General features: G+C 57.8%; 1 protein-coding gene across 3 annotated transcripts in view; it reads right to left on the bottom strand.

Annotated features, from left to right (window-relative positions):
* Positions 1-203: 203 nt before the first annotated feature.
* SCARB1 (scavenger receptor class B member 1) overlaps positions 204-13,886 on the bottom strand; it is a 69,344-nt gene continuing 55,661 nt past the window's right edge. The window contains exons 9-13 of one of the 3 annotated variants that reach the window (XM_029922906.1): positions 12,072-12,145; positions 8,682-8,733; positions 7,511-7,657; positions 4,771-4,899; positions 1,021-1,108 (exon numbers count right to left, since the gene is read on the bottom strand). In XM_029922906.1, the coding sequence (XP_029778766.1) occupies positions 4,771-4,899; positions 7,511-7,657; positions 8,682-8,733; positions 12,072-12,145 (402 nt within the window). In that variant the 3' untranslated portion in view covers positions 1,021-1,108. Of the gene's footprint in view, positions 1,109-4,770; positions 4,900-7,510; positions 7,658-8,681; positions 8,734-12,071; positions 12,146-13,886 lie in introns of all 3 variants that reach the window. The other 2 variants (XM_029922905.1, XM_029922907.1) reach the window with 2 other exon arrangements.

The raw sequence follows: 13,886 nt of genomic DNA on the forward strand, positions 1-13,886 counted from the left end.
AGAGAAGAACGGAGAGAGAAAGAGAGAAAGAGAAAGTAAGCAAGGAAGGAAGAGAAGGAAGGGAGGGAAGGAGGGAGGGGGAGAGGCAGCAGGTCAGCGGCCCAGCCCCTAGAGAACAGCTACGTGAAAGGTGCTATTGACTACAAAAGAATTTTCCAGGACACCCCTCGCTCCCCCATAAACAGACAGCCACAGACTCGGACTTTAGCTTTTAAAAAAGGTTTATTACTTCAATAGTGAGTTATTTTTAAAAGATGATAAAACTCATTTCTCTCGAAGTAGAAAAGAGGCAGAGGCTGGCGCCCCAGCGGGACGTGGGCGTCTCCCACCCCAGCAGCCAGGCGCCCGGACGGATGGGGACCGATGGGGCGGAGGGCCCTGGTGGGGGGCAGCCCTCTGGGGGCAGAGCCTCCTCCCCCCCCAACAGGAGCAGCCGGCTCAGATGCAGGATGACGTCAGTTTAGCTGGAGGAGGGGCCCCGGCCTTGGACTTGGGGGAGGCAGGAGCTGGTGGGAGCAGCCCCTGGAGGCACCCGGCGCTCATCACCCACCAGGCCTGTGTGACAGTGACTGGGCCCAGCCCGGGGGGACGGGCATGGCCGGGCAGCCCCTGTGCCCACTGGCTTTGGCACAGAAGTCTGCGTTCCTGGGCTGGGTCTGGGGACAGTAGTGAAATTGTGTCCTGCGTGGTCGCATCACCGAGCAGGGACCTCGGTGTCCCGCAGCTGGCGGAGGAGGCACCAGAGACAGGTGGCAGGAGTTGTCAGGAGCCCGGGCCCACTCGGGGAAGGGACCCAGTGCCCGCGCGCTGTGGGCCTCTCGGACAGAAGGTTCCAGAAGGTTCCAGACAGTCCTTGTTGATGACGCTCCGAGTCTCCTCAGCCTTGGCTCCATCCCTGAGTGTGTCCGCACACACCTGTGCACTGGCGTGTGGATGCGTGCCGGGGGTGTGCTGTGTGTGGACACGCATGTGGCAACCGGGGGGGCACTCGGGCTTTAGGACCGGTGGGCTGTCCGCCGAGTGAGTCCTGAAGAAGTGGGGTGTAGGGGCTGGGGAGCCGGCTGGGCTCAGCGGCCACGCTGGGCTGGCTCCTGACGTCTCTGGGACCCTGTGGAGGGAGGCGGGAGCTGGGTCACCAAGCCCACCAGGAGGCGCCGCCCACATCCCCAGCCCCGCCCACCGCCCTGCCCCCACATCTTGCAGCATGGAAGTGGCCCCCTCCGTGTCCCCATCCGCAGCCCCCACTAGGAGGTGGAGATGAGAAAGGGCTGGAGTGACATACAGACGCCCCTGGAAGGCAGTGACAAAGGCCTCTCCTCTCTCACTAAACGCCGTCTTGCCCTGCCCTCGCCCCATTTCAGAGGCGGGACAACCGAGGCCCAAAGGGACTTGCCCACCACCGTGAGAAGGGCAAGGCCAGACCCCAGGGCTCACAGGCGGTAACCACCTAAGTGTCCACCGACAGAAGAAATGCATCTTTAAAATACGGTCACAAGATGGTATTGAACCTAGACCGCCTTCAGAGACAGAACTCGAGGAACAGAAAGCCAGCGGCAGTGACCCGGGCGCTAGGCAGAGGGGGAGTTCTGTTAATCCTCTATTGTTACTGTTCGTGGATGTATTTATAGACTTAGAGGGAAAGAGCCCACACACCCACTTCCGGCCGTGGCTGGCTCTGGGGGAAACGGTGAAAACACGGGACAAAACGTTAACAGTTAATGTTGTCGGGCGCCTGGGGGGCTCCGACGGTTAAGCGTCCAATTCTTTTTTTGTTTGTTCGTTTAATGTTTTTTAATTTATTTTTGAGAGAGAGAATGCGAGCAGGGGAGGGTCAGAGACAGAAGGAGACACCAAATCGGAAGGAGGCTCCAGGGTCCAAGCTGTCAGCACAGAGCCCGACGCGGGGCTCGAACCCACTAACCGGGAGATCATGACCTGAGCCGAAGCCGGACTCTCAACCGCCTGAGCCACCCAGGCGCCCCGCACAAGACTCTTGATTTCGGCTCAGGTCATGGTCCCACGGTCGTGAGTTCAAGCCCCCAATCAGGTTCTGTGTTAACAGTGTGGAGCCTGCTTCCCTCCCTCTCTCTGCCCCTCCCCTCCTCATGCTTGAGCTCTCTCTCTCTCAAAATAAATAAATAAACTTAAAAAAAAATGAACTATTTTTAAAAAGTTAATATTGTTGAGTCCAGGTGAGAGAGAACATCAGATACTGTCATTTGTCTACTCTTAATTTTTCAAAGATTTCTCAACACGTCTGTTAAAGACAGCAATGCTGATAAGATGCTTATCACCCCTCGGGGCCATGAAGAAGGGAGCGGCCTCGGGCCGGCAGCTGCGGCTGGAACAGGAGGGCCCGCGCCTCCCTGTGCCTGGTCCCGAACCCCGAGGGCTCCCCCGTCCCATGTCCCCCCCAGTCTGGGCAGGACACAGGGAGGCCTGGACGCCTGCCCCTCTCACTCTGGGACATTTCGAAGGTTTCCAGGGCCAGGGGCAGGAATGGGGGGAGGGTGGGTAAGCCAGGCCAGAGCGAGACCAGCCTCACTGCCCACCCCCCACCACCATAGAGAGACAGCAGGGGACACCCAGGGGTGGCCAGAACCCCAGCAACGTGGCCCAAAGAGCCACCACTTAAGAAAGCCTTGCTCAGAAGTACAAAGGAAATCTAGTCCCAGCCTGTGACAGGGGTCCTGGTCCGTGAACCAGACCCCTCCTCTTGCCATCTCCTTCCACTTTCATTTAGCTGAGGAATGAAGACTCGGAATGGGAGAGAAATCCGTGAAAAGGTAGGACAGAGCCAGGAATATTTCCCTGAAGGGCTTCCATGTACCGTTGTCCAAGATGTTCACTGCACAAGGGCACCTGGCCAAAGGGGTTGCAAATGGGTTGTCAGGTTCCGTCTGCCAAGCCCTTTGCCCTAGAGCCGGCCGGGTCTGCACAAGAGTGGCTGCCTTTCTCACTGACATAAAAAATACCCTTCCGGACCAGCGGAGGCCCCGTTTCCTGCTTCCTCCCAGGCCAGGCCACCCCTCAAGACCGCCCCCATGCCCAGGTACGAGGCAAGATGTGGGGCCTCCTCCGGGGACCCAGACTGAGGCTCTGCCAGGCTGGGACCACCATGCCGGGATCCCGGGACCACTGGTCACCTCCCAGGCGGCTGACCCCCAAACCAGGGCCTACAGGCCATGACAGGACACTGCACTCCCCGAGGACACATGAAACTTCCCGAATAACTTGAAAACTGGATTCCGAGGGCAAAACACAGAGGAGACCCCAGTTTTGTTCTTGTGTTATTAGGAAAGGGGTGGCAGACGGCTCTGAGCTCATGACCACCAGCCCCATCTGTGCTAAAAGGGGCCTGAGGACCCCATCCCTGCACCCCAAGAATGCCACGCAAGTTTCTACAGAAGGGAATGATGGCCAGGAGGGGGCAGGGGACTGGGAAAGCCAAACTGTACATGACAGGGCACCCCAGGGGGTGCTGGGGACCCCGGAAGGAAAGGGGGCCTTGTTCTCAGGACACCCCACTGACCGAGCTCAGCCCTGACATGCTCAGGCCCCAGCCTCCTGGTCCCAAACTGCCAGCAGGGCCTGGCGGAGGACCCAGCTGTCCCTCCTCCTCCTCCTCACACCTGTCAACACAAATAAGCCCGCGCCCACGACGTTGCATTTTCTTTTTTATTTCCGCCCCCGGCCCTGGCACACGTAGCCAACTGGCCCAAAGAGCAGGGCCGTGGCCTTGTCCTCGCCCTGTGGCTCGGGAGAGCTATTTAAACCCGAGCCCACTCAGCCCCGGGAGCTCAAGGGGGCGGCACCGTTGGGAGAAGCCAAAGAAACAGCAACGATCATAGGTCCAATGGAGAGTGACTCACCGTCACCCGACCCCAAACTCGAGGGCCCGGAGCTCTGCCGGCCAGGCAGGCCGCGGCTCCCCTGCCGCCTCAGACCTCACAGAACTGGGGCCCGAGGAGCAGGGGACCCCCCCAGAGGCACCAGCCTCCTCCTCCCGCGGGTAGGTTGCCAGGTAATATCAGGGCTTCCGGTTAAACGTGAATTTTGGGACAGGCGCCTCCCAGGAACTGCCTACCCTGAAATCCACTGGTCTTTCCCTGACAGTCACCTGTCACCGGGTGGCCTCTTGTTTCCCGTGGGGGCAGGGGGCGTGTCGGGGGGGGTTTGCTCTGGCTGGCAAACCTACCCTCAGGCTGAATCCTGGGTACCCAGTGGGTGCTCACTTGGTGCTTAAATTCTTTTTTACTTGGTCAGTCATCCCAGACCTACTGAGACCTAAGTTTCTCAAACGTGGGATCATCTACATCAGAATCGCCTTGTTGCAGGGTGGAGGGCTGGTGGGGGGCGGGGGGCGTCCATAAAATACAGACTCTTGGGCTCCATCCGGGACTCTATTCCAGGGGGTCCAGAGGGGGGTCCAGAGGAGACCGCTGCACGAGGGGTCTGAAAAGCAGCTGTGGCCTGAACCTGGACCCTCCTTTTCTAAGACAACCTGGGAAATTGAGATGCCAGCCCACAGCCCTCCGCGCCCCACCACGCCTGGGGCCAAAGAAAGTTCCATTTCCCCCCCGCGTCAGAGGGCGGGGTCCCCCACAAGCAGAATCTCCAAGCATGAATCTATAGTCTGCAGACAGTCCAGGTGAAGTTTAGGCTGAGAAATGGGTGAGATCCAGAGTGGGTCAAGCGCCAGAGCTCTATTTGCTACGGGAGGGGAGGGGAGGGGAGGGAGGAAGGGGCGGGGCGTTACCTGGTACCCACCTACAATCTTGCTTCTTGCAGCACAGAGCCCTTGGGAGCTGACGTCATCAGGGATTCAGAATAGGCCTGAATGGCCTCCTTATCCTTTGAGCCCTTTTTACTACTACTCCAAAATAAATAGCATTTCTCCTAGAAGATAACCAAGCTAATTTATAGTTGACGCTGCAGCCAGGTTGATACAATTCTTCAATTGTCGAGAAGCAAAGAGCAGGGTGGTAAGTCCAACAGCCGTTAATGCCCAGAGAGGCTGGGGGGGGGGGGGGCGCCCTTCACCGAGACAGAAGTGCGGGTCCCTTCAGGAAACACGCCCGGTGGCACAGACAAGCGACGCAGGAAAGGGGCCACCTGCCCAAACATGCGGGCTTCGGACCAGAGCCCAGGTGGGGAGCAGCGCCACCGTGGGCAGGGCGCACCGGCCAAGAATGAGCGGGCTGAGCAGGTGACGTTTTAAATGCACCAGAAACAGAATTTTCTGTTAAAAGTGTTGCACCTTGAAAAGAACAACTGAAGAAGGAAAGTTTCTCCACAATTAAAACATGCTGGCTCACCTGCACGTGATGATGATGATTTTCCAAAATCAGGACAAATAACATAAAAATATGTAAGGCCTAGGGCCGCCAGGGGGGCTCAGTCGATTGAGCGTCCGGCTTCGGCTCAGGCCATGATCTCACGGTCCGTGAGTTCGAGCCCCACGGTGGGCTCTGAGCTCAAGGCTCGGAGCTTGGAGCCTGCTTTGGATTCTGTGTCTCCCTCTCTCTCTCACCTTGTCCCGCTCACTCTCTGCCTCTCTCTCTCTCTCTCTCTCAAAAATAAATAAACATTACAAATTTAAAACAAAAAAAGGCCTAACCCCTGCCAAGTCCCCACCGCCCCCAAAAATACATAACAGAATAAATTTCCATGATTGGCCTCCAGTGACACCCACAGAGAGTGCGTCCTCAGGGACAACAGACGTCCTTGCTGCACCGGAGGCCTGGAGGGACTCCACGCATGCGTCCTCACTCTCCTCCCCCTCCCACTTCTGATGGACACTTGGGAGACAGAGGGGACAGAAGGCAGAGGCTCCTCCTGGCCTGGCCCCTCACCAGCCAGTCCACTGGGTCCCCCGCTTGTGGTCTCCACTGCTAGAAACAACCAAGGAGGGCTCCACAGCCTGGGAGCCTTGGCTTCTGGTCCGCCCGCCCAGCATGGATCAGTCACAAAACTATAGGGAGTTGCCTTGCGCTCCCTGGAGCGCCAGGTCCGCTCAGCCCGGTGTCCCCGGGGCCCCCAACCAGCTGCTTCCGCCCATCAGTCACCAGGGGCTCAAACGCCAGGGCGCTGGCATGAACAGCTCTAGGGCCTCGGCACCCTGGCACCAGGGCCAACCTTTCTCCCCCTCAAGGGTGGGGAATTTAAAAGGCAAGTCGGGTTAAGGATCTGAAAGCAAAGTTAAGAAGGCTTATCATTGCCCCAGCAGCAAGCGAGTGTGAAGCCACCCCCAAAAAGAAGGAGAACGCAAAAGAGCTGTGGGCCCCGAAGCTGAAGCAAGAAAGCAGGCCCTGGGAGGCGGGGTGCCCAAGGGCCCTCCCACGCGCCTTGCCCATCCCCGCCTCAGGGCCTTTGCACTGGCCATTCCTGTGCTTGGGGCAGTCCTTCCGTGGCTCTGTGCTGAGTGCCTCGTTGGCATTCACACCTCAGCCTAAACTCCGCCTCTTCCGAGGAGCCTTGCCTGACGCTGTCTGCAGCTGTCCCAGCCCGCTGGAATACATACTACGCGGTCTGGGCCAGAGCCACGTGTGGCGGTCAGGTCTGTAAAATGGGGTGAGTCTAGGGGCGCTGGGGGGCGCAGCCTGTTAAGTGTCCCACTTCTGATATCGCTCAAGTCACGATCTCGTGGTCATGAGATCGAGCCCTACATCGGGCTCCGTGCGCTGGGCACAGAGCCTACTTGGGAATCTCTCTCTCTCTCCCTCTCTCTACCCTCCCCTGCTCTCTCTCTCTTTCTCTCAAAATAAATAAATATTTAAAAAGAAATAAATGGGGTGAGTCTGATTCAAGACCCGCTGTGTTTGAAAGACGTACTAACATGAAATAATAGTGTAAAATACAGTTCTGTTTGTATTTTTTTATACTGACTACATGTTGATATGGTCATATTTTGGCCCTATCCAGGTTAAACGAAATACAGGGTTAAAATCGATTTCTTTTTATGTAACGTGGCGATTAAAACCCTTAGATTTAAAATCCCGTGTCTGGCGCCCGTAGGTCCCCTGGACGCCACTAACCTGCCATATTTCCCATCATCTTTATCAGCGCGAAATCATTCTTTCTGTTTACTTCGTTTCCTTCTGTCTCAACAGGGACGCCACGTTCCCCCAGAGCAGGGACCGTGTCTGTCTCGTTCTCGGCCAAAGCCCTGCTCCTGACAGAGCCTGGCACCAGCAGGTGCTAATTTGATGACCACACCACTCCAGTACCAGGTGTCATGGCCCAAAGCCCCTCCAAGGGAGAGTCCCCAGGCCTCCCGGGACAGGCAGGAAAAAAGTGGCAAAATGCAGGATGCAAGAGAGGCAAGGACACAGGGTAAGCTCGCCTGTCCCAGGTAGAGACGGGGGACCGCTGCCCAAGGTGGGCTCCAAGCCGGGGTGTCCGCGGGAACCCCTGGAGGGGCAGCCAGGGAAACCCCACCGAGGCCCACTTACCCCCACCAGGCGGGCAGTGGGCCGCTGGGCCCGGCCGCGCCCTAGCCACCACCTACCTGGCTCCGGATCTGGTGGAGGATGGGGATGAGCAGCAGGAAGCAGCCCAGCCCGAGGAGGACGTACTGGGCGTAGTGCAGCACGTTGGGCACCAACACCAGCTGCGTGTAGAAGGTCTGCAGGGGCTGACCCTCCATCGCCCCGCTCTGGGGATGCAGAACGACAGGCTAACAGGCTGGGGCCGCACTCGGCAGGCCCGGGACGCAGATGTCGCCCCACTCGCGTCCAGGTCCCCCACCCTTGCCCGTCTTGGGACTACCCCTTCCCCAGCTTGTGATGGAGCCTGTGGGGGCCTCCTTTTCCTCAGGGCCACACGAGGGACTACATTTCCCACACTCCCTTGCAGCAGGACAGGCCCACGTGATCATGTTCTGGCCAATGGGACGTGGGCGTAGGACGCTACCGCTTCCTGCCTGGCCCATGGACACCTACCAGAGTATGCCCTAATTCTGGGTCCTAAGTCCCTGAATGGGAGGGGTTCTGAGGCTCTCCAGGGGGTGGGGCCACGGGGCAGAGCCCCGCCTCCCACAACGTGCCCAGCCTGTGAGGTGAGCTCCCTGACCTAAAACAAGTTGGCCAGAAGGAATCCAGAAAAGCTGGGAGAAGAGCAAGTTCAAGTGAAAACCTGACACGCTGGAGGTGCCTGGGTGGCTCCGTCATGATCTCACGGTTCGTGGGTTCGAGCCCCACGTTGGGCTCTGCACTGACAGCCCAGAGCCTGGAGCCTGCTTCGGAGTCTGTGTCTCCCTCTCTCTCCACCCCTCCCCACTCACGTTCTGCTTCTCTCTCCCTCTCTCTCAAAAATAAATAAACATTTAAAAAAATAAAAAGAAAAGCTGACACCCTGAAAAGCAACTTCCCTCCTCTCAGGAGAAGTGGTCAAGTGCATTTACAAAGTTACACCCGGGGCCAGAGCCGCCCAACTCCAAGCAGCCCCTTTCTTCCTCATCTTAAGGGATCCTTTCAACTCCGTGGGATAAGTGATATAAAGCGCTTGGACCTTAGGAGGCTTCTGATAGATGGTTTCACGTCCCCCCATTCGAGATGGAGGCCTCCTCCACAACAGCCCCCACCCCTGCCTCCCCGGCCTGCAAAGCCCACGCCGGCCCCTCCCTGAGGCCCCAGGCCAGCCCGTGGTGCCCATGCCGCCCACATGAGGCAGCCTCTCACCTCCTCGAACCACATCAACGGCAGGACCACCGGCTCGATCTTCCCTGTTTGCCTGGAAATCAGACCAAAAACAAAGTGAGTTTTGTCGGCGTGTTTTATCAGGCAGCTTTGGACGTGAGATCGTAGGCTCCAGGGCCAGGAGGGATTTGGTTTTGCAAGGACTGGATTGCTGCAGGCTTGCAGAACGGGTATTTCCTGGCAAGGAACAACTTGGCACTCTGCTAGTATCTTTTTGCATTAAAAACTCACGTCTCCTACGTGGTTGGGGGGGGCTGCCCATGACCTGGCTGACGTCCACTTGTTCCTCTTAGAAACAAAAGCCCACGTGTACTCAGGATGCCGGTGCACCTAGCTAACCAAGAAGAGGGCTTTCGCTCACCGCCTGCTTTCCTCTGCAGAGTCCGGAGTCTGGGCTCATGCCAGAGGGGGCCCACGTGACCAGGCCCCAGTAAACACCCTGGGCACTGAGTCTCTAACGGGCTTCCCTGGTAGAAAACACTTCACACGTGTTGTCACAACACAATGCTGGAGGAATTAAGGGCATCCTCTGTGACTCTCCTAGGAGAGGGTTCTGGAAGCTTCTGCCCAGATTCCCCCCACCATGCACCTTTTGCTTTGCTGATTTCGCTTGAATCCTTCTGCCATGCTGGGTCCTGCAAGTGTTCCCACTGAATCATCGAACCTGACAGTGGTCTTGGAGACCCCCGACACAACACTAACTAGCTGACTGTGTGACCTTGGGCATGCGACCTACCCTCTCCGTATCTCCTCTGTAAACTGGGGACTACACTGGCACCAAATGTAGTCACCGGAAAAGGGCTCAGAAGAACACCCACCCTATAGAAACGGCTCCAGGTTCATTACTAGCAAACAAATGGCTGAATGTAGTCTATAGCCTCACCGTTTTGGGGTCTGCTTCAAGAAGGCATAGCCGGACAGAAGGGAAATGGGACCCACTGGGGGGACAGGAGCAGGGTCGGCACACATGGCCCAAATCCCTCAATCACCACTCTCAGAACTCTCCCTCGGGCACGCGCGAAGTGGGGTACCGGGCAGGTCAGTGCAGGGCACTACAGAAATACGAGAGTCCTCGCTGGCCCCTTACTGCCTGAGCTTGTAAGAACTGGAGTAAATTCAGTACAAAGGGCACGGAACTCTGCTGTCTCGATCTGGGGAGCACGGAGCGCACGAGTCCCCAGACAAGCCCCGCTCTCCGGTCGGGCAGCCGGGTGCTGTGGGCAGTTGCGCCTCTGGCTTGTTCCCACACCCGCTGCCACTGGCTCTCGGGGGTGGCGGGAAGCACCTCCGTAAGACCGGCCCCCTCGAGGCCACTGCTCCGGCCCAAAGGGGAGGTCACACAGCTGTGTCACCCTGTTCGGGAAAGACCAGCATACAGAGCCCAGAGAGGTCAGGGTAGAGGCCCAGGGGTCACCGGCACAGAGTCCAGAGGCCTGGGCGTGCTGTTGGCTTGAACAGCGTTTGTCAAGAATTCAAATTCACTTCCAACAGGTGAAAATTAAGAGAGCTCATGTTAAAATCCAGATTTGGGGTTTTTTTATGTTTTTAATCTTTATTTTTGAGAGAGAGAGTGAGAGAGACAGAGGTGAGCAGGGAAGGGTCAGAGAGAGAGGGAGACAGAATCTGAAGCAGCTCCAGGCTCTGAGCTATCAGCACAGAGCCCGACGCGGGGCTTGAACCCACAGATGTGAGATCATGACCTGAGCTGAGGTCAGACACTTAACTGACGGAGCCACCCAGGCTCCCCGAAATCCAGATTTTCAAAAATGCATTTGAAAATGCCTCCGACGGGGCCCCAGCGAACACAGGCTCCCTGGTGCTGGGGAGGGGCTGGTCCTCCCGCTCAGCCTTTCCTAGTCACCTGCTGGGCCCCACGAAGTGATGCGGGCCCGAGCCCGAGGTCAGGTGAACCCCTGTGCCATTTCACCACCTCAAAAACCCTCCGACGGCCTCAAAAGGCACAAATAAAGAGCCAGGGCGGGAGTGAAAGAGAGGAACGCGTCCTTTCCAGCTGAAAGGCATTTTACAAAAGCTGAAAAGATGCTCACATTCTTGCAGCCCAGGAATCTTTGTAGCGGAATCTTTTTTTTTTATGAAACTATTCCAAATATGCTTAAAAACAAAACAAAACACAGAAGCCAGACCCTACCATAATGACCCCATCCCAGGACCACGTTCTACCCAGAGCTGGCGAGGACGTGGGGGCCGGACTGTGCCCACACCGCCTGTGGTCAAGGGGGCAAAACAGGCAGGCGGCGCCTCCAGCGCTGACTGTGCAGGTCCCGCATGGCCCAGCTCAGGGTCTGCCCGAGGCCTCTACCCAACAGAGTCACAGGCATCCGTCCACACAGAAATATACGTGCGGGTTCACAGTGGCATTACTCATGACGGCTAAAGACGAGAAAGACCCGAATGTCCATCGACAAATAAAATATGCCCTGTGCGTTCAACGGGACAGGATTCGGCCGTAAAATGGACGCCCGGACACCTGCTGCAGGACGAGCCGTGACAGCATGACGCCGAGTGAGAGAAGCCAGACACGAACGGCCACGCGGTCGCCGGCTCTGTTTCTAGGAAGAGTCCGGCCCAGAGACAGCAAGCAGATCAGGGCTTGCCAGGGGCTGGGGGAGGAGGAGGCGACCGCTAATGGATACGGGTCCCTTCGGAGGGGACGGAGAGGGTCTAACCTGCGTGGGACGGCACTACACAACTCCACGGGACGCCACCAGACACCGAGTTGTACCTTTGCCACGGGCGAGTTTCACGGTATGTGAATTATATCTCGATAAGGCCGTGCTTCAAAACAAAAACAACACTAAACTAAAAGAAAATTGGGAGGGGCCCCTGGGCGGCTCCGTCGGTTAAGTCCAACTTCCGCTCAGGTCGTGATCTCACGTTCGTGGGTTCGAGCCCCGCATCGGGCTCTGTGCTGACAGCTCAGAGCCTGGAGCTGCTTCTGGTTCTGTGTCTCCCTGTCTCTCTCCCTCCCCTGCTCATGATCTGTCTCTCTCTGTCTCTCAAAAATAAATACATGTTTAAAAAGGTTTTAAGTAAATAAATAAATGTAAAAAAATTTACTAAAAAAAAAAAAGAAAAGAAAATCAGGGCTTAAATCATTCCTCCCATAAAGCAAAGAGTCACACTTCAAAATGCCGTTTGCTGAGTTTCCGTTTTCAAAGACTTGTTGCCAGGATTTAATTCTTTTTTTCAGTTTTTTGCGGAGTGGGAAACAGCTGGGACGGAAGAGTCTAGTGACTCCGGGGCGTTCCGGGGGGGCCAGCCCGCACGTCCGGGAAGACTGTCCCCGCCCCACGTGCCGGGCCCTGGGCAAGTCCCCGGAGCCCCGCGGCCCCAGCGCCCGGGCCCACTCACCCGATGCCTTTGACGGCCTTGATGTAGAGGCTCAGCTGCAGCTTCACGGAGCAGTTCATGGGAATCCCGGTGACCTGCAGAAACGGCACAGGGAGGGGCCGGGTCGTCGGGGGGCCCCGGGGACGCCTCCAAACGCCGGGCCCTGGTCCCTGGTCCCGCTCCACAGGGCGGGCGGCCGGGCGAGCCACCTGGTCATGGGGCCTCCCGCTGGCTCCGAGCCCTTCCAGGACGACACCCGCGTCCCCGACGGCTCTTCTGCCCACGTCGCTCTCCACGTGCAGAATGACATTTCTCACTCATTGCCCCCCCCCCCCCCCCCCCCCCCCCCCCCCCCCCCCCCCCCCCCCCCCCCCCCCCCGCCGGCCTGTCCTCGGGACCAAACGAAACAGACTCGCACGTGAGGACAGTCACTTTCCTCGCGAGTCACACAGCTTTCCCTCTGACTGTCTCAAACTAAATGATCTTTCTCCCGTGTGTTCATTTTCATGGCTGCCTTCTTTTTTCCAAGAAATTTTTAATTTCCACGTGAGGTAGTGACAGGAAACTTCCTTTGTGCAGAAACCTACCTTCTCCTTTCTTTCTTTTTACATTTACTTATTTTTTGAGAGATAGAGTGAGACAGAGCATGAGTGGGGGAGGGTCAGAGAGGGAGACACAAATTCCAAACCAGGCTCCAGGCTCTGAGCTGTCAGCACAGAGCCGGGCGCGGGGCTCAAACCCACGAACCGTGAGATCATGACCTGAGCTGAAGTCAGACGCTTAACCGACTGAGCCGCCCAGGCACCCCGCCCCTTTCTTTCAAGAGATAATTGTTCAAAGCAGTGAGGAAACCGCAGCGCGCACGTATGAGCAGGGCCAGGGAGGTGGCTCCGGAGCAGGAAAGAACAGGGGTTTGAGGTCAGGAGGCCAGAGGCGTGGCCGTGCTCCGGGACCGGGGCGAGCTTGAACCCGGGAACCGGCAGGGTGGGGGCGAGTCCACCTGAGTGTGGAAAGGTGACGACGCAGCAGGCCCGAGGCTGTCCCCGCAGAGAGGCCTGCTGGCCAGGCCGGCCGGTGGCTGGAGTCTGGGAGCCTGGATTTCGGGAGCCCCCCCGCACTCCTGAACTGATAAGTGGGGCTCACTGTGCCTGGACTGTTTGCACAAACATCGTGATTTATGCCGACCATCAGCTTTCCTGCGAGGAGTCTGGAAGTTCGGAGGGTGCCAGGCAGAGGGTGTCGGTGGGAACCGTCCCCGGGAAACACGCAGGGCGCCGTCTCTACCGGCTTCCCTGGGGGACGACCCGACTCTGCCGGGGGAGGATTATGTGTCCCGCGTGGCCCCCGGGGAGATGGCGCCCCGTGGCACTTCTCTGCAAGTCACCAGCCAGTCCTCGAACTCAGGGGTGGTCTTGGAGACCCCACCATAACCTGCCATCCCCCTCCGCCTTCTAGAACAGACTACATTCTGGGGTCCCCACCCAGGCCACTTCCTTCCCCAGGAAATTTGTTTCCTTCCCTCCTTGGCCTGCTTCTCCAGTGTGGTGGGGCCACTTCTCAGGGGGCAAACCCCCCGCCATGCCCGGCACTGCACAGAACAGAAGCGTGGCAGGGCGCCTGGGTGGCTCAGTCAGTGAAGCGTCCGGCTTCGGCTCAGGTCACGATCTCGCGGTTCATGAGTTTGAGCCCCGCGTCGGGCTCTGTGCTGACAGCTCGGAGCCTGGAGCCTGCTTCGGATTCTGTGTCTCCCTCTCTCTCTGACCCTCCCCTGCTCGTGCTGTCTCTCTCGGTCTTTCAAAAATAAATAAACGTTAAAAAAAAAAAAAAAACCAGAAG

The sequence above is a fragment of the Suricata suricatta genome, chromosome 14, assembly GCF_006229205.1.
Source record: "Suricata suricatta isolate VVHF042 chromosome 14, meerkat_22Aug2017_6uvM2_HiC, whole genome shotgun sequence".
NCBI classification, from domain to species: domain Eukaryota; kingdom Metazoa; phylum Chordata; class Mammalia; order Carnivora; family Herpestidae; genus Suricata; species Suricata suricatta.